Below are 20,912 nucleotides of genomic sequence, written 5' to 3'. Positions count from 1 at the left end.
TTGAATCATAATTCATTCTGAATTAAAATGCTGCGAATTTGAGTGGACACTAAATGAAGTCCACGGCACTTCTTTTCTGAAGTGGCATCCGTTTTTATTTTTATTTTATTCAGTGCACCTGTAGCTACCTTTCAAAAATAAAGAAGCAGTGTTTATAGAAGGTGGAGAGAACGAGTGAAGGTGGAAACAACGTTGAACCTGAGCAGGTGCAATTTTCTGGGAAAGTGTGTTGCAAACGAAGAGGGTTGTCGAATCCTGATTGTTATTTCTCTGCGCCTCCTCCTCCCTGCTCTCTGCGTCCTCAGATGTTAAGTTGAACGGGGAGGGAGGCTCTGTTGAAGTGAACCGAACGGGGGTGGCGTTCCCCCAGGATGTGAGTGGGTCTCATTAGCATGGCTTTGTTGTTGCTCCTCATTTGTAGCTTAATAGGAAGACTTGTTGCTGCCTGTTTGGTAACCACTCGCCACTGATTGATGCTAATGAGCAGCTTTAAATCGTCCCTCAGATTCTGCTTCTTGATTTCTCTCGTCCTTCCGCTTGTGTTGTCTCAGTACGCATAGACATTGAAATCTCTTCCCAGAGGAAATGCTTTTACACTCTGCTTTTAATGATGAAAACAAGAGGTTTTATGAACCTTTTTTCAAGTTGCATCTATACTGTCTTTCATTGAACTGTTGCCTCAGCATTTACATAAAACTATACATTTCCAAGAGTTTAAATCCTTTAATCATTTATATTTGGCCGCCCATTCCTGCAGAAAAAAAGAAGTTACCGATTTAGGATTTTTTTTATTTCACAATGATTAAGTGTTCACTATATTAAAGCTGCTTTGAAATCAGTATGGAGATGGATCTCCAGCATTTAAGTTTTAAATTATACTTTATTCTTGTTCTTGAAGTTAATTAATCTCATTAATCAATATTTCTCCAGCAAAAATGTTGCAATAAAAGTTGCACGTTTTTCACATCCAGCAATGAATCTCCTACAGTCTCTTAAGGGATTTCGTGATCTGTCTGCAGTGGTTTTCTCATCATAACACAGACAGTGATCAAAATGTGATTTTCATTTAATTCTTTCTGAATATTATTATTATCATCTTATTTAAAAAAAAACAACTAGTGAAATGTAATTTCTTTACAGAAATCTGAGGTTGATAAAGGTACAAACTTTGTGTAAAAATACTCACCAGTTTAAACTTCACTACACTACTTAGGAAGCAAGTTAAAAAAAAACGTGTCAGGGCGTGCAGGTGGCGCCGTGGTTAGCGCTTACAACCCATGTATAGATGCCTTAAGGCCAAAATGTGCTTCTGACGCATAGCCTCTGCAACGTCAAATCTGTCTCTGTGCAAAAAAATACTGACTGCACATCAGACAGTCACAAACCCGCGCAGACCTCAAGTGGAAGTGCGCAGACAAAAAGCGGCTGTGCTTGGTCCTTGGTATGCCTTTTCGGCTGTCTGCGTGGTCGTCCTCCTCGATTCAGTGCCGGGGCGCGCCATATTTAAAAAACCGAGGAACAATGGACAACTATGACAAAAGGTTAAGCGAGGAGGTTCGGAAAAATCTCAGAAAAATTATATAAATAAATATATCCTTTTTGATGTCTCGCAACTCTAGATCCATTTCCGTGACCGTGATATCTTGCAGACGCGCCAAAGCGCTAGGCTCCCCCTAGCGCTTTGGCTTTGGAAACTGCTGTGCGTCCCTTGAAATTCCTGACAGACATTGCAGAAGCATACCAGCAAAACTGGTTTGCGACCAGACCCAAGCGACATTTGATGTGTGGGTTGCAGAAGTATAATCTGCCCTTCAGTCCTCGACGCCGGCGACCCGGGTTCGAGACATGTGGTCCTTTCCCACATGTCTCTTCCTCTCTCTCATACCCTCTTTCCTGTCAGCCTACTGTCGAAAAAAAACAGCCACTAGTGCAGTAAAAACTCCCAAAAACATCTAAAAAAACAAAAACAATAAGGAGGAAAAAAAAAGAAAATGTGTGAAATGTATTCTTAGATTGATGCAGAAAAAGGCCAGTTTCTTCGTCCTGTTTATAAAATATAACTCCTACCATCATAGTATCATTACTTAATTTTTCCAGTATTTAGAAGAATCTTAGATCTATGTCCTTATTTTGCTTCGTTCCTGTCTGCAGAGTCTTTGCATTCTGTTGTGAGTGTTCTGTCTCAAGTGGAGTCTGATGGAGAAGTCGGTGCGAATCCAACAGCAGCTGCAACCTCCAGTATTTCAGGGTCGGGAATTAATCCTGTGAGTAAAGTAACAATTTCTGCTCCTTTTCCTTTGAATCAAATTTTAACATTTTAATTCAAAATGTATCACAGTAATTTTAAATAAAATTTATTACATCACAAAAACGTTTAGGGATTTTTTTTTTGGCCGTTGAGATTTGCACCACGACTGACCAAAGAGTTTCTTTGTTTCCAGTTCAGTCGATTATAATCCGACATTCTGAATAAACAGAGCTTCCTCAGTTGTGTCGTGTTCGAGGTGGCTTTACACACATCACTAAAACGTTAAGCGAAAAACTTGGTTTCATATAAGGTTCTGGAATAAAGCAAATACGTAGTATGTGTTTGTGTGGAAAGCCAATTTTGAAATAAATGTTTTTTCAGGCTTAAATGATGAAGTTAAAAGTGAGACCTGGATCTACTGATGCTTTAATGACAGACTTCCTAGAAGATCTATAGCAGATCCTTCCTCCCAGTTGCTGTTTGCCCTTTTTAACCATCAATACCTTCCTGCTGTCTTTGCTGGGTCTGTGGAATTCCTGTAAATATTCTAACGGTGTTATTTAAGCATAAATTTACTTGTTGCACAATTTTTAAGATTGCTATATCGGGTTGCACACTAAAGTTTTTAAGTGTTTTTTTTTTTTTTTTTTTTATAACTGTAGAATATTCACATCTTGATGTTGTAAATTTTCCATTGCTGTACAGTTTCTTGTTTTAATTTTAAATGTTTTTTTTTTTTTACTCTTGTGTTTATCTGTATGTTGTGCTCAGTTTATTGCTGATGCACCTGAATTTCACCACCGTGCAACAAGCCTGGGATATTTCTTCTTCATTGAATCCTTTTCTGGTGTAGTAATATTGTGAGGCTCCAGGAAAAAATGAGGTCAGCTGATCTCCTTAATAATCTGCATTAAGTTTTTCCATCAAAAAAGGTAATCTTTCGTGGTTCTTTAGGCCCAAACTGTAAATTAGTGCATCTGGAAACCTAAAAGCCTTGCTGCATGTTTCAAACCCAAGCAAAACCTTGCAGATTAAATTCTCATCATAAATGCAGGACTTAAATCAATAGATGAATAGCACATGGTGAAGAACAGATGTTGGTTTGGATAAACTTATCAGAAGAAGGAGCTGAAAAGGCGATTGTAGCCTCAGTCAAAGGTAGAGGTGTTCGTATCTGATCCAGACATTCAGTCAGATTTCTGTTAACAATGAGAGATTATTTGCATTCTGACAGTGAATCCATGCAACAGGAAATTGATTTCAGGATAGTGCTGATCTGGTTTACATGTTGACAGTCATAGATCGGTGACTTTCCTTCTTTTTTTTGTTTTTGTTTGTGAATACCAAGCATGGATCTGTTATGTAAGAGAAAAGCTATATAGCAATGAATTTCTGGTTTTCCAAGCTGGATAAAAAAAAAAGAAAATGATCCACAAAAAAAAAGGCTTTATCAAAATGGAGAAAAATGTCAAAGGTGATTGAGAAAGAAAGTTTGAAGCAACCTTTTTTACTTTTAGAACCAAATTAAAGATATCAGAGTTCCCAAGTTGTGCTTTAAAGAATCAACCCTAATTGGAGGAATCTAACAATCATGTGTTTTGTTCAGAAGTAAAATAAATAAATAAATAAAAAATAGAAGCATGAATCAGACACAGAGTTGATCTTCAGAAGAAAAAACCTGCCAACTGCGTGAGCATTTTTATGATTAACTTTTTTCTTTGACTCTACAATCAGCAATAGTAAGATTAGATGTGGAAAAAAACATTATCTTTCTCTTTTATTGATCATATCAATCAAAATATTAATTTTAGTCTGTAAATTTATTAACAATGATTTTTGTGTTTAGTAAAAATCAAGTAAAGTTTAGGGGATGATACTTTGGTTCACAGATGGAGATAATCTTCTAATTCCGTCATGTTCTGTTGGATTGATGTTATATCTTCGTCTGTTAAAGAACCTGCCGTCCCTTTTTTTTTTTCCAGTTTAGTTTTTTAATTCCTGAAAATAAAAAAAAATTGCGCAGTCAGATATAAAATAAAATTGCAAGTTTATCTCCTCCAGTAAAAGTCCGATCAGTGCATCTCTAGTTCTTGCTCTTATGAAAGCAGATTCAGTTCTCGATCTCTCTGCTGGCTGGTGTTAAGAAGCAGACATGCATTCAAAAGGTACACATAGGATAAGGTAAAGACTTAAGTCTGAAACACAAGTGTCTTCTGGTATCTCTGCTTGCTTTATTTTTCTTATGTTGGATTAACTTACAAGAAGGCTTTAAGGCTTCCCCCTCTGGCCAGTAGGTGTGACGACAAAAGCCATGACTTTTGAAAGTAGACAGCTGTAAACTCTCTGGCTCTTTCGAACACCAAATCTCATAATTCTGCAAAAACCCCACACAGTATAAAGTCAGGGATGATAATACCCTCTTGAGCAAAGGGCTTAATGCAGGAATGCTCATATCCCCTGCAAATCTGAGAAGTTGAGTCGGCGCACAGCAGAGTATCTGCCTTCAGTAGATGTTTGTTCACTGATCCTCAGACACCAAGCCAGTGACAGCTCACTCATTGCAGTTACTTAGATTAAACATTAGCATCACAAGTGAAATCTTACCATGAGAAATTATTTGAGCCTCGACGTTCTCCTTTAGGCTTTTAGCATGCAATAGTCAATTCACATTTGGACCTAAAATAACAACATTAACCTCATCCTAACATTTTTAGTCTAACATGGTTGAGTAATTCGAGAAACTGTTGTTGCATTTATTTAGAAGCTGCAGGGTCAAAAGCTTTACTTTCATCTCACTATAAAGACAGAAGAAAGTACGACGGAGTATTAGGGCCATACATGAAGAGAAAAAATATTTTTGCCATGACGAGATTAAACTCGACATGTCGACTTTAAACTCGCCATTTCGAGAATAAAGTTAAAATGTCATGTTGAGTTTAATCTCGACGTGTCGACAATAAAGTTTAAATTAGTTCAAGAGAGCAACCGCTGCACAGGATACATGCACAGAATCCTATACAGTTGCAGCACGTCAAAGACTACCTTCACTCTTAAAACGCAGACTGCAGCTGTGGAGCGCGGTTGCTCTTTTCTCCAAACTTTGGAATGTCGAGATTAAAGTTGCCACGATATATCAACTTTATTCTCGAAATGGCGAGTTTAAAGTCGACACGTCGAGATTAAACTCAACATGACATTTCAACTTTATTCTCAAAATGTTGAGTTTAATGTCGACATGTCGAGTTTAATCTCGTCATGGCAAAAATATTTTTTCTCTTCATGTGTGGCCCTAATACTCCGTCGTAAGAAAGACACTGGAACGATAGCAGAGGGGGAAAAATAAAAAAAGCAAAAACACATTAATGGAAAGATTTCATGGAATCATTCCTGAAATGAATCTTTCTCTCATTTCCATCCTCCTCGCTGTGTTTATTCTGCCTGCTTGGGATTTGGAAGAGAGTCGCACTGTAGCCTCTAGACAAACGTCCTCATTGTGTCTTCATTAGGGTGTGTGGGTCTGTGTGTATGTGTGTGCCACTTCACTTGTTGTATTTGTATTCTTGTCCTTATGTGCAGCGCATTGCTCAAGTCAAGCCAAGCCATGGTGCCGCTGTGCTTGTATTTATCTCACGACATGCACCACTCTAAGTGCACAACTGTCTGCTGGAGCTAAATGGTTGCATGTGTTTGGTTTAATCGCTGGGAGGCGAACGTAAAGGCAGTAAGGAGGTTACAGAGTTTCAGAGAGGCTGCGTGATGATTACCGGCTGTAGTTTCCCATGCAAATAACTGTGTTGTATTATTCAGAGTTTGTTTCTGCGCTGCTTTCACATCACGGCATGTTGAATATCACAGATGTTTTTCTGTTTAACGCTGCTATGCAATCCAGATGCAACACACTCCATCTACTAAAGCAGTCCATTAAAACTGAAGAAAGTAGAAACAAACAGGAGTTAAAATGTGTTTTTTACCCCCTATCATTGTGGTCAGGCTGTTATATTTTACAGCTCGATGATAAAGGGGCTCAATTTTAGTATTGAAATTTTGTAACATATTAAATTATATAAATTGGCAGTCCTGTGTTTTTATTTTAAGGATATCAGAGAAAAAAATGGGCAATACTCTTTAGATGTTTTTTTTTTTATGTAAAAAAATTGTAAAAAGTAATTATTTCTTTCCCTTTCAAAGTATTTATTGCTTTCACTTTCTAATTATTCATAATTATGTGTTGGTTCTACTTCACAAAATGCAGTAAAACACCTTTGATTTTTATAATATGCGAACAGTTTTACTCATTAATAAGGCACTGTATTAACACTAGTTAAGTATTAGTGGATTTATAAATTGTTAGCTATGGAATGCAGCTATAAAGAAAGTTGGATATATAAAGACCTGTATGCAATAGTTATTGGTTGTCATGTCTTCTGAGGTAAACATGCTATGTAGTGAATATCACAGTATTTGTAGTTTTTAATAAATTATTGAGCCTTTAAAATGTTTTCCCAGCCTTAAATTAATTTTGATTACATATTAGACCCCCCTCCTGATATTGTCAAGAGGCTGTGGCATTAATCTCTCTGTGAACACATGAAAGCATATAAAATGAAACCAAAAATGAGTGTGGGAGCAGTTCTGAAAGCACACCATTCCCCACATCTGCATGTTAATGCAGTTTTAATTAAAAGTGGGCCTCCAGAGGCCAGGCTTTATGGTGATTTCTGACCAACTGAGAGGTGATATTATGCAGAGTGAATCGCAGCCCTCCGCCAAGCAGGATTGTTTCAAGCCGAGGCTCCGCGGTCATTAATATGACAGATCAGCTGCTGCAGGAGAACAGTGACTGTTATGTCACCACAGAGGTGTGATAATTGGATATATTTTCCCACATTTAATAACTCTGATTGATATGAATGAGCCGCTCCAAACCACCATTCCTCTCCAGCTCTGTTTGACTCATTCACTCTCTGTGGTGAAATATAACTATAGTTTAGGTTTTAGCACACTCTGTGGTCTAGCACTATCATAATAGACGCAGCCGTTGTGCTTAGCTTTACATAAAAAATACTGTAACTACATCTCCCAGCATGCCCTGCAGCTTTTACACCTCAGGTGATGCATGGCTGGTGAAAGCCCTGCCAGGTGTCTAGCTTCTCTGATTAATACGAGGTTTCTTTCTTTTAAATTGAGGTTTTCCTCTCCACTGTCTCCAAGCATGATTGGTGTGATGGATTACCTTCAAGTCAACGAGTCGATGCAATCAGCTGGTTTTCCTTAGATGGAAAACCTTGAATCAACTTGACTGTAAGATCTGGTTGAATTGTCTCTGGAAAGTGCCTGGAGATGACGTGTGTTGTGAATTGGCGCTTTATAAATAAACTGAATTGAAGTGAATAAACTGGTGTCCTGCTATAATTTTGCCTCTCATTCCAGATTCACCCAAAGCTGTGTTTATTTCTTATCTCCTTTAGCGGTGAAATTAAGCTGAATCTTGATTAATTGTTTAATTATCTAAGAACGGCTGCTATCCTGGTTAATTAAATGTACTGATTACTTTTTTTTTCTTTCCTCTTATGGTAGTTTTTGTGTGTTCTCATTCAGCAGCCCTGAACAGAATAAGTGCTTATAAAGCGGAAATGATTGTTTTTAATACATTCAACATGATCATAGATAAAGTGGTTGCGTCTGTGGTTGTTTTAGACGTACCAGTGATCTACTGTTTGTAAAGGCTTTAAACAACCCTTTGAAGCTAACGGCTTTGATAATAGAGATATTTATTGTGGTTTGGTTAATGATTAATAATTGCAGCTCTATCTTAAGATTATTATTAACATTTACTATTGGGTAAACAAACCCCAGGTACACAGCTGGTAAATTTAGTTAATAATTGTTAATTTATCAAAATTGTTGATTAGAATATAAGGCTAGCAGCCCTTCATCACAATATCTATTATACATAAAGTATATCTTTAATATTTTGATCATTTTTTAGAGTAACACTTTTTTTAAAATAATTTCCAATGATTTTAAATATTCTTAATCAAATAAGAATGATTGCAGAACATGTTAAGGATATGTCAATATGTCATTGTTTTTGTTTTGAGTTCACAGTTTTAACTTAAACTTTAATGATGTATTTAGATTTTATTGTATAATTTATGGTATTGTAACTGTGCTACATGATGCATATAGTTTTATGGCTGCTGCTTCAGCCAGGTAAAAAGATTTTAGTTTCAAATTTAACTTTTCACTTAAATAAAGATTTAAAAATAAAAGAATAAAATTCAGTTTGAGAGGTTTTGTGCAACTCCTTCCTTGCATTCAAGGAATAATCATAAAGTATAAATTGGTAAATTAGCATAGTGCCTTACAGATGGTTTTAATCATTATCCTTAATCCTTAGTATTTCTATTTTTGTTTTTGACTCGATAAATGAATAAAGAGTCATGATTGTACAATAGAATAAAACTTAAAAATTGTTTTCAGGTTTTTATTGGATAAAGAGATTGTAAAGGTGTGGCATTCATTTGTAATCAACCCCTTCTTACACCGATACCCCTAAATCCATTGCAAACACTGACCTTCCAATTTATCTAATTGATAGAGATTCCTGTATGGATCCAACCAGTGAAGGCCGTAGATGATGGTTTGGCCCTTTTACTTTAGCTATCTTTAAAAAATGACAAAAGGATTCCAAAGATCATAGCTGCTGTGAATACTTTTGCAAGGCATTTTATGTTTGTTAAAAAAGTAGGAAGGCCTTTGAAATCAGACTGAGTTTAAAGACAAATGAGAGTCCATTTATTATTAGGATGGTCTGCTAAGAATAGATGGAACTATATCTGCTTTCATCTGGAGCTGGAGTGGGAAATTCATGACCACTTTGAGTCTTCAGTTAAAGCAAGGTCAGCCAGAGGTGCTAAAAATGAAGGCTGACGACAGATTGAGAGTATTTCCAGTACAGCGGATCACCTCGACTTATCGATCCCTCAGAAGGTTTTTGTTACTTAGAATCGTTAACAGTTAATTACTGTTCATCTCAGGAGTTTCTGCCCATTTTCATGCCTCCCGTTGGCTCCCAGAGCAAACACAAATCGAATTTTGCTCAATCCTCACCCTCCTCTGTCTGCTTGTTGTATAATTGTGCTGATCCAGCCCCAAAGCTCAGCCCTGAACCGCAGATTTTTTCCCTGCTTAGAGAGACCACCCTCAAGTCCTCGGTCTAAGGAGCGCTGAATGAATTGGGCTCCTTTCATTACATTTTTCTTGCTGGTTGTGCTGCTTTGTTTCCTTTTCAAGGCAAACAGCCTATCTTGTTTTTGCTTTTGCAATGCTAACATATTTAAGAAACTTTGAATGCTTTTGTTTATATTTTACTTTACTCTCTTATTTATGAATATCCTCTGTCCTTTTTCGTGTCTTACAACATATGCATAATGTTTGCTTCATGTAAAGCCTGTTGTCCTCTGGGCTCATCAGAACGTTTTTGTGATATTTTTATTAGCTTATCAGTGAGTGTATTTAACAGTATTTTGTGGCACAATGGAGCTCTTCCTTTCTTTCACTTACTGTATCCCCAGTTTCCTTATGATGTAAGCTTAATAGAAAAACAGAAATAATTTTATTAAATACTGGAAATAATGTTTTAATTAGAAGGAATATTTGATGACTCTTATGCTTTATTTATCCAATCATCCATCCGTCTTCTCCATCCTATTCATTCAAGGTCGCGGTGGGGCTGGTGCTGCCGGCAGTTTTTGGGCAGGAGGCGGGATAAATCCTGGCCAGTCGAAGTGCTATATTTATTATATAATAATTAAGGAACGCATAGAAATAAAAAAGTATATATCATTGCCTTGCAAAATATTCATACCCCCCTAGATCTGTGCATTTTGTTTCTTTACCGCTGCAGAATTCAAAGTGTTTTGTTTGGTTTTTATGTGATTGTTTATGAAAGTGAAAATACACATCTGAAAAGTGTGGCCTGCATTTTTATTTTGCTCTGTTTTTGTTGACTGTAGAAATATATATATATTTTTTCAATTATTCTTTACAAAATAATTCAGACTCAGTCGGATTTTATGGAGATAGTATTTTTAACCTTTCCAGAGATCTTTAGAATTATTTTCCTGCTGAAAATCCCAGTCTCAAGACTTTTTTTTAAGATCCCTCCATCTTTTCATTAATCCTGGCCAGCTTTTTTTATTCCTGAAGAGACTCGGTCCCATTGCATCCCCTTTCCACCACCAAGTTTTGCTGAATATTCACAGGAATTTATGATGTCAGTTTTCCACCCCTCATATTTCCTTAATTGTGTCTAAAAGCACCTTATTCTTCATGTTTGCTTGATCCCCTTCTGGAGCTTTTGGCCTTCTTTTAACAATGATGGATTTCTTCTTGCACTCTTCCTCTAACGATTGTTCCAGAGTCTTCATGACAGCCTCTCTGATTAAAGCAAGCCTTTCCTTGCTATCAGATTATGTCTTGGTACCGGTAGTCTCAATGTTGAAGCCATAATTCCTGCATGATGCTGCTTGTCTCCTGATGTTCCCTAAAGAACCTTTAAAGAACAGCTTGGTTTGTGCCATATGGTAGCATAGCATCTAAATCTGATTTCATTTAGGGGTAAAATAATAAAGGCAGCTCACCACACTTTTTTTATACACATTATTTGTATAAATGAAAAAGTAATGCTGTGCATTTTTTTCCCTTCTACTCTAAATTTATTCACTCCCTTTGCTTCATCTATCTCATAAAATGTAAACCAAATAGTTGATAAATCTTTGATAAATGACAATGTAAAGAACTTCCAACAGCTGCTGGCGATTTTCTCCAGGGATTCAATTTAGTTTTGCTTTTTGTTTTGTTTTATATCCACCCTCAAAACTTAATTTTGTCTTCCTCAGTGTACAGAAAAACATAAATTTCCTGCCACCTCTCCCTTTATTTCCTTTGTTCTTCAGGCCGAAGCTGTGGGACAAAAGCTCCCAACAAGCTCGTTCAGCTTCACTCCCACCCAGTGCATTCTCTACGCGCTCGGAGTCGGCATGTCCACCAAGGACCCAGACAGTCTGCGGTGTGTATTTGCCTATTTTTTCTTTTCCTCCCCAGTCTGTTAGTGCCTGTAGCTTCCCCAGCGCATATCAACAAGGCAACTTGTGTGAATTCAAATGGAAATAAATGATAATAGCTGCCTCACTCATTTTTTTTTGTAGAGCCTTGTGCTGCCATCTGTGCAGTTATTTCGATCTTCTTTCTTTGGACCGTTCACTAACACTTTACATTTTAATGCAGGTTTCTGTACGAAGGGCATCAAGACTTCAGCTGCCTCCCTACATTCGGGGTCATCCCCTCCCAGGCAGCCACCATGGGCGGCGGCCTCAGCTCAGTCCCTGGACTCAACATCGACTTTACACAGGTCAGAAAACATCCCTAGTTCTCCCCAGAATATAGATCCTTTGCAAAACAGCTTTGCTGTTTGTAAATATGTTGATGCATATTGGTTTCCATATGTGATATTTCACACAATCTTGTGGAACTAAGAACAGGAAATAGTACACCGCTCATGCTAATGAGACTTTTTGGTGAATATATTTCACGGCTGTTGTCTCTTTGTCAGGTTTTACATGGAGAGCAGTATCTGGAACTCTACAAACCTCTACCAACTTCAGGTATTTACTCCCCAAATACATCACAGTAGTACCAAGCATTTTGTTCCCTAACCTTTCCTTGTTAATCATGTGCACCTGTTTGTAGAAAAAGGTTGGTGTAGATTTTTACAGCTGAGAAACAAACCTCTGCTGACAGGCCAAGAGGAGAGAAGCAGTAGACCATATTATCTTTTTTTAGGTAGCTGTACAACACAAAAACCGTAACAAAGCAGTGGAAGAAGTTGGTCTGACCCAATAAATCCCATTTTCCTTTACTGAGTTTGTATTTCTGGAAGGAAGATAGAAGGCAGGACAGCATCAGCGTGATGCTTTGGTCTTTGCTCTGCAGGGAAATTGGGCCATTTGTGAGGAAGTCAAATTGACATTCAACACCGATACGAGCAGAGTTGTTAATCAGTATTCCCCAATGGGCTATAGTGGGTCATTTATCTCCCTTAATGTATCTGATGCTGTCATAAATGACTCAGTGATTTGAGCAGCCTTGTTTGGTACTTAGTGGGTTGACATGGCCGTTAGCTTTCACAGTTCTAAGGCTACGTTCACACTGCAGCCTGAAGTGACCCAAATCCGATTTTTTTGCCCATATGCGACCTGGATCGGATCTTTTCATGGCAGTCTGAACAACACAGATCCAATTTTTTCCAATCCGACCCAGGCCGCTTGGCTATTTGGTCCTGAATCCGATACAAATCTGATCTTTTAAAATGCGACCTGCGTCTGAATGGTCAGGTCACATTCGTCCGACCTGAACGTCATTAATACCTGACAAAGGTCACTATTATGCGTCCTTGCGATGCAGAAGCGGGAAGAAAAACAACAACCATGGCGGATGATGATGCGGAGAGCAATATTTATGTTTAACCATATTGAAAAGATTGAGTTCTATGGTTGGAAAATATCGCTAGATGAGCGCCAGCACTAACATCCATGTTTACTTCCGTAAAAATAGAGCACGCTGGCCTGTGACATCATTGCGTCCTCTACTGCATATGCGGGACACTTGCGTTGTATGAATGCAGTTCACACAGGAGATCACAGTCGCATATATTTGGAAATATGAACGGCAACGCAAAAAAAAATCGGATTTCACAAAACAAAAAAAAAAATCGAAATTCAGCATTAAGGCCTGCAGTGTGAACATAGCCTAAGTCATGAGTTTGTTAGAGGTGCTGCTGAATAATCAGCCCTTTAAAGACTGGATGCCTTCCAACCCGCATCCGAGGTGCCCTATATATTAGTATTCAATTAGAAGATAGTAAACTGATCATCCTAAGTGCTTTATTCAAATAAAAAATGCAGCCATAAGATTCTTGCCCCAATTTCAGATGTATTAATTGTTTTATCTTTGTAAAGTTCTGAGCTTCTGATACATGATCTGACTCTAATTGGGAAGTTTAAATAAGAATCTGAATACTTTTCCTTTGAGTTTCTGGATAAAAATAGAGCTGTTTAAGAAAATCTTTGGGGTTAAATAAAGCTAAATTAAATACAACTAGATTAAATAGGAATTAATTTGGTAATAGAAGCCCAGAGTCTCTCTGCCACTTTCCTCTCTGAAGGATAGTATCAGAATAATCATATAGGGCTCAGCGCTTGTCATCCCCTTTTCTCGAATTCCATTTCCTGTCTTCCTGTTCAAAAATAATCTAAAAAAAAATAAATAAAATAAATGACACATTAACAGGACAAACCAGATAAACCTTTCTGTTTTACAGCCTCCTGTTAACTGTTGACAGATTGCTTGTTCCTGCAGGATTGGGCTTTAATTTTCATCTCTGTTTCAGTTTTAAACTTCTATTTTTTACAGAAATTGGCTAAGATTGCATTTTCTTCACTCAGTAACAACTTCCAAGAGCATTGTGAAGAGCATTGTGTTCGGTGTGGAAAAAGACCTGCCATTTTAGTTTTTTGACTAAACCACAGCCAATTACAAACATTCTGGTTTCTACTGTTTGTTTAGGAGAAATCTTCCCAGTCTGTCCTCATTTTATCAGCATTTATTTCATGTTTTTAAAGCTAAAATCCTAAGAACTAATCTGGGACCCATTAGCTTGTCGAACAACTGTTTCCGTTGTTATTTTAGGAATCCTCAGATGCTATGGTAACCACTTTAATATTTATACACAGCTGCTTGATTTTGAGGAAGAGTTTTAACCTGCTGTGACTCAGATTTGTTGTTCCGAACACAGCCTGTATCCCGCAGCTACACGTTATGAGCTCTTATTTAAATCCAGAATGTGAGTATGAAGTTGTATTAATAATGAGATGAGCTGTATGGTGGAAGCAAAAATGCTCCTTTTAAACCGTAGTGGATCTGTCGCTTTTTCTGTTTGACTGATCCCTCTGATAATTATCTCATTGAGTGACCTTGCAAAAATCAAACAGGGTCTCAGTAGTTTAATGCTTACTGGTGCTTCTTGCATTGGAATGTTGCTCAATACGTTCATGAATCTTAAATATCCCTTTTTAAAGTCGTTAATTTTACCTCCAGGTACCCTTACCTCTGAGACCACCGTAGCTGACGTCCTGGATAAAGGATCTGGAGCTGTCATCCTTCTGGATGGTGAGGTTTGATGCCACTTTATGGAGCAGAATTTTAGATTATTTTAGATGATTTATTTCACAAATATTTGTCTTTAGTTTAATGTATTTTTTTTTTTACCCTCACTGTTCCCTCTCTGGCTGAATAAAGTTCATTTACAGTCTGTGTCTGCAGGGACTAGAATAATAGACTATGAATGGCTCATACTATACTGTGACTCCATAGAGAGGAATGTTATTTAAAACCACTTTGATCTATAATTAATCCATCTTAAACTAGAAAACACTGGAGCTGAGGTTCCGCAGTGTTTGAACTCAGGGGGGCATTAATAAAATGTCCTCACTCGTGTTAAATGTAAAATATATTTTGTTTAAATAGGACTGGTTAGCGTATTACGCTAACTGCCTTCAAAAAACAAAAACAACCTGCAGATCGTGAGGATCCTTTGGTCCATCAGGAGCCCCCAGATTAATATTCATTCAGAACCAGAGACGTCAGAGGTCTTACCTGAGCTAAGGAGAAAGGCAACTGGACTGTTGCTCAATAATCCAAAGTAATGTTTTTAGATGAAGGTGAATTCTTTGATTCGTTTAGGAATCGAGGTCCCAGAGTCTGGACTAAGACACTAGCCTCAGTCTCCACTCTCTTGCCGTTTCTTCAAGCTTTATTTCTATGGTTGCCTGATGATTATGTTCATAATCCCTGCTAAAGTACAGCATCCCCACAGCATGACTCCACCAGCGCCTTGTTTCACCAGTTGAATGGTGTGGTTAGAATTAAGAGTTGAATAATATCCCAAAATTTTTACCTATAAAAAATGTAAAAAGGATTTTTTTTTTTTTTTTTCACAAACCAAGTTTTCTGTTGAATAATCCTTTAATATCCCAGCATTTGCTCTGCTTTGCAGTGAACACCTACGACTTCAACGAGCTTGTGTGCTACAACCAGTTTTCAGTGTTTGTGGTCGGAGCCGGACGCTTCGGAGGAAAGAGAAGCTCCGATAAAGCCAAAGTATGTTGGAGCTTTGTGTTGAATGTTTGCTTATGAGGAAAAAGAATCTGTGTGTTTAAGTAAAGAGCATGGTGAAGTGTCGAACCTTTTTAAGTGTGAAAATATCAAGAGACTCTTCCAGCTCTGAAATACGGCGCAGAGTTACGAAGTGGTATTCCAATTATTTAAGCTTGTCAAATGCAGAAGGGAGAGAAAAAAAATCTGAATATTTCATCTTCTGTGGATCTTTCAGAGGATCGGGAAAATTATTTCCATCAGTAGATGTGCATGAAAACCTGAGTGGCCTGTTAGTGTATCAGTAAACAATGTTTGGAGGAGCATTCAGAGATCAGATTTAAAGAAATATTGGGTTCCTTCAAATCAGCGGGAGCAAAGTAGAAACATTCATTTTATATGCAATCAAAACTTGAAATTGTTTCAGAGATTGTAGACCTTTTATCATCTAGGAGACATATTGTTCCAATCTTTCCTCACATTCATACTTTAGAAGTGTCTGTGAATAGAGGGGTAAATTGAACAAGTAAGAAATGTTATGTAAAAATATATGCCCTATTTAGTAACCCACTACTTCCATTAGTTCCTCTGTGTAAAGTGTCTTAAATTAAACCAACATTTTACTGCAGGAGCATATTTTGCAGAAACTTTCTTTTTCCTTTTTGAATTAATGTCTGATTTTATTTTAAACTGAAAATGCTAAGTATTTTTTTTAAGGAATTAAAATAGAGATCTGGAGGCAATTCTATAGGTATGCAATCATAAATAAACATAAAGGGGTCATGGTGGCCTAGTGGTTAGAGCTTGGAATCCTGAGGCTGTGATTTCGAAACCCACTTCCACAGACTGCCACTCTGCCACTCTGGGTCCCTGAGCAAAGCCCCCCACTGCTCCCCGGTTGCCGCACAATGGCAGCCCACTGCTCCCATCGGGGACGGGTTAAATGCAAAGGGGGAAATTTCATTGCGCCATACTTGTGACAGTGGAATGACATAAAAATGCTGGAAAAACAAAAAACGGCGCAGGAAAGATTATGTTATAATCAATTAAACGACTGGATAGAGACTCAGACTCATTTTATTACTGCAAAAATTTTAATCAAGCATCATTTTATAGTTTAGAATAGAAGTATCCTTTATTAAATTCAGCTGTGTATGTATATGTCATGCATTGAAAAAGCTATAGAAAGAACAAAAAAAAAAGTTGAAATTGACAATAAAGCAAAGTGGGAGGGGGAAAGCATATCTCAGAAAATAAAGCACTGTGCAGTTAGTAAATAAATTGAATACTGAGATTAAGTGAAAATATATTCAAGATTAAAATGAAAAAATAAAAGGTATGCAACCTTATTTAAACTTATCGGGGCCTGTTGGAAGTAGCATATATGAAATACAAAATATTAAGAATAAAAGCAAGGATCTACAGTAGAGCTCCTTTGTGCACCTAGGGTGAACAGGTGTTTCAGTTCTCTAAAAGCTTCATGCTTGGACATTTATGGTCTTTAAACTAGATAAATTCAGTTTTGCATGGTCTGTCAAATACTTTAACAGGGTTTCCGTGGATCATTAAAAATCATTAAAATTCATTAAATTATTATTTTTTGAATTAAGGCCATAATTGGCATTAAAATTCATTAAATGTGTTTATTGTGGCATTTAAAATGCTTTATTAAAAAAAAAACTAGAGAATGGGGGGGGGGGCTAATTTCAACAAAAGTGGCTGGAAAACGGGAAGGAAGGAATTCGGGACATGGCTGCAGCCTGTCGACAGGTACCTGTTGGTGGCATTAAAATAATTTCTAAGAGCATTAAAAGAGCATTAAAAAGCATTAAATTTGAGTTATTCATTCCTGTATAAACCATGTTTAATTAATAAAAATTTAATTATTCCTGAGAATGTCTAACTAGAGTATATCCTATGTCGACGAATCTAATCTTAATGATGTTAATTATACCTGGAATAATGAGCGGAGGAAAATCGCGACTTAGAGGCAATCTGCAAACTTTCATAAATCGGTGACCGCTAAATATTACATTTTGGTTTCAGTTTTTTTTTTTTGGTTTTGTTTGTTTAAATCTCAGGTGTTCATGTTTTAATCCTGTGTTTCTAGCATTAGTCTGTCAGAAACTGAGGATGTACAGTAGATGAGTGTATGTGGCCAGATCTGCCACATTTACATGCTGGACGGAATTATTAGGCTCATTAGTTTACATTGTCCTCCTTTGATAGATAAGTAAACTATATGTGACTAAAGTGTGTTTGTAAATTAGAGTTTCTTTTTTTTAATTGTCATTTTCAATTAACAATTAATAAGGAAATACAAGAGAACTATTCCTTTAGCTGAGGGGTATTGACCCTAACAGATCATGAAATGATAACAAGAGAGAAGCAGCCGCCACAGCCAGGATAAAGGAGGGACAAAATCTATTTCCTAAAGCTCACCGTTGAAGAACAGTATCTGCTTTTAGGACAATACAGGAGGGGTTACTTAGGGTAGAGTAGAAAAATAATAGACTGTTAACTCTGTTAATATTAAAACACCTGAACAAATATTTACTTTAATACAACTTTAATGGCTCGTACTTAATGTTAGCATTTAAAAAATCGCAATTTATCTATGAGTACCATGGCCATAAACATCCCACTCTCTGCCCGCTCATTTTGTGTTAGAAGATAGTAGAATGCTGCTGGTATGAAATCAAATTTTCCATAAACATCATCTCTCACTTTCCCCGTCTGTGAATCTTCTATTCCCAGCTGTTCATGGAGATTTGACACAATTTTATTTACTGTTTACGGCATCCAAGTTTGTACTTTAATTATTGTGAAAACTCTCATGAATTCTCCATCCTATTTAACAGTTTTCTTTCCCTTTTTTGTTTAATTTTCCCCCAGGCTCCTCTGCCTCCACCCAAGCGCACACCAGATGCCGTGGTGATTGAATCAACCACAAGAGACCAAGTGAGTGCGTCGGTGTGGGTTTTGCTGCAGAATAAATCAGCTGAATTGATGATGCAAGGGTGAAAATAGAACATGCTGGATTCTCTTTCTTTCGACTCTGAAATAATCATAAAGTTTGAGACAAAATATGTGTGACTATGTGGCAGAGGAGGGATTGCTGACTGCATGATGCAGCAAAAAGGAAAGAGGGAAAAGAATAAGGAGCTCAATCCCTGAAGCGCTTTTAAAATGACTTCAACTGCATCACTTCAAAGGCCTTCTTATTTTTTTCGGTGTCTTTATGATAATTTAATTTCAAAGTTGAGACGTTTATGAATAAGATATCAATCTAAACAATGCCTGCTTCCCCCTGTACGGTTGCAGGCTGCCTTGTACCGTCTTAGCGGAGACTGGAACCCTCTTCACATCGACCCCAGCTTCGCCGCCATAGGAGGTGAGAGCCACAGCATCTGTGGAAGTTGTAATGCTTTTTTAGCCAGGAATCCCTCTTCCTTTTAGGTTTTTATTCAAACGGCAATTTTTGCCTGATTTATTCTTGATGGTATTTATGAGTGCTCTTTGGTCAGGTTTTAGCACTCCCATCCTGCACGGCTTGTGCTCGTTCGGCTTTGCTGCGAGACACGTCCTCAAACAGTTCGCCAACAACGACCCCTCTAGGTTTAGGGCTATAAAGGTGAGTGTGACCTCGCTGGGCTTCGAGCCCTCTTTATATCACCTCTTCTTGTTTCTCTGTTAGACCTGATGAAACATGGAAACCTTGATGAACCATTATAACAGACTGCATGCAGAGATGCAGGCTTTTATGACTTATTTATAGATTTCTTTATTTATTATTTAATTAGTTTAATTAAATTCCATCCAGACACATCTAATTATGGGTTTGTCAAGTGACAAAAAGACCTTGTATCACATATTTCCCCATCTGCTATCCTCTGGCAGGTTCGCTTCGCAAAGCCCGTGTTTCCGGGTCAGTCGCTGCAAACGGAGATGTGGAAGGAGGGCAGTAGAATCCACGTCCAGTGTAAAGTGAGCACAGAAAAGAAGTAGAAATGAGTCAGAGCTTTTTTTTAAAGTCACTCTTCGTTCTGCTTGCTGATGGGATCTCATCTCTGTTATGCAGGTGAAGGAGACGGGTGACGTCGTTCTGGCTGGAGCCTACGTGGACTTACATGGCTCATCAGAAGCTTCTCCTGAAAATCTCCCTCAGGTACACGGGCCTAGGGGCAAATATATCTTCACTGTCAATTACTCCTCCTTTTTCCTTTCATTATATTCTCCCTGTAGCAGGATTTCTTTCCCTCTCAAAGGGCAGACTGCGGACCAACAGTGGTCATTGCAGCCTTTATATTGAGCAAAAAAACAATAAAATGTTACCTGTGCAGACATCTTATTTCATTTCAGGGCATCAATGTGTTCACCAGATGAAACTCCAACTAATGTTGAACACTAAACCCTCAGCCTGCTGAAGTATGCCGGTCCTGCATTAAGATCCTAACGCGGATCACGGATGTTGATTATTTTTCTGACTGCACTGTCAACCTCAGCATAAGAAAAAAATAAAATGAAAGAAATGTGTTAAAAGAAAATGAGATTTGGACTCATGAAGTTGTTAGTTGCATTCATCTTATGTAATTAAATGAGGAGCTCTGACTTTGAAAAGCTTTTTTTTTTTTTTTTTACAAATTGCAGGACTTCCATTGGCATAGCTGTTTTTCACAGGTTGTTTGATGTGTTCATTTTTCTTCCACAAGTATCCCACCTATCCTGGTATCCCAGCAGCGCTTTGAACCCTTGATTTAGACAAAATAAGTGTATATTTTCAACTAGCACCTGAGGAGACTGACAGGTCTGTCCTTTTTTCTTTCCTTTTGCAGGGAGGTGGCCTTCAGAGCGAGCTGGTGTTTGCAGAGATCGGGCGACGTATTAAAGAATTGGGATCAGAGCTGGTCAAGAAAGTTAATGCTGTGTTTGGCTGGGAGATCACCAAGGATGGCAAGAAAGTTGCAGATTGGAGTAAGTTATCCCTGAAACACAACTAAAACTGTAGTTCAAGATTTTGTATTCTTCCAAAGGCAGAAATGTAGACACCCCTTTTGAATTAAGGCAATACTTCAAATATTATAGAACAATTTAAAAAACTAAGTTCTCCATTTTTCAGGGAATTATTAAGATCCTCGCAACATTACAGGACCTTAACTTTTTTAACAGTTTACCAACTGTCTGGATGTTTGCCTTGGAGAGTCTGTAAAAGAGCTGCTGCTTCTCCACATAGAAAGGGAACTGTTAAGGTGCATCCTTGGCACATCCCATTGGTAGGAAACCCCAGACCCAGAACCTGTTGGAGGGAGCACACATCCTTTCTGGTCCCTCTTCGACCTTTTGAACCCATGACCTGGAATCCTATTTGCAGCGATTTTATTTTTAATAGAAAATGGTTTTCATTCTCCTATATTAATGAAGAGAAATATGCTGCTCTTTTTCTATAAAA

General features: G+C 37.7%; 1 protein-coding gene across 1 annotated transcript in view; it reads left to right on the top strand.

The window, feature by feature from the left end:
- Positions 1-20,912, top strand: part of hsd17b4 (hydroxysteroid (17-beta) dehydrogenase 4) — a 33,563-nt gene that overhangs the window by 9,407 nt on the left and 3,244 nt on the right. The window contains exons 12-23 of the mRNA XM_038308116.1: positions 2,152-2,264; positions 11,209-11,321; positions 11,540-11,663; positions 11,865-11,916; positions 14,408-14,479; positions 15,366-15,469; positions 18,359-18,424; positions 18,788-18,857; positions 18,991-19,097; positions 19,364-19,450; positions 19,545-19,631; positions 20,299-20,437. Of these exons, the coding sequence (XP_038164044.1) occupies positions 2,152-2,264; positions 11,209-11,321; positions 11,540-11,663; positions 11,865-11,916; positions 14,408-14,479; positions 15,366-15,469; positions 18,359-18,424; positions 18,788-18,857; positions 18,991-19,097; positions 19,364-19,450; positions 19,545-19,631; positions 20,299-20,437 (1,134 nt within the window). The remainder of the gene's footprint in view (positions 1-2,151; positions 2,265-11,208; positions 11,322-11,539; positions 11,664-11,864; positions 11,917-14,407; positions 14,480-15,365; positions 15,470-18,358; positions 18,425-18,787; positions 18,858-18,990; positions 19,098-19,363; positions 19,451-19,544; positions 19,632-20,298; positions 20,438-20,912) is intronic.

The sequence above is a fragment of the Cyprinodon tularosa genome, unplaced genomic scaffold, assembly GCF_016077235.1.
Source record: "Cyprinodon tularosa strain WSP-4 unplaced genomic scaffold, ASM1607723v1 ctg63, whole genome shotgun sequence".
Taxonomy (NCBI): Eukaryota; Metazoa; Chordata; class Actinopteri; order Cyprinodontiformes; family Cyprinodontidae; genus Cyprinodon; species Cyprinodon tularosa.
This window is presented reverse-complemented; position numbering and strand designations above follow the sequence as displayed.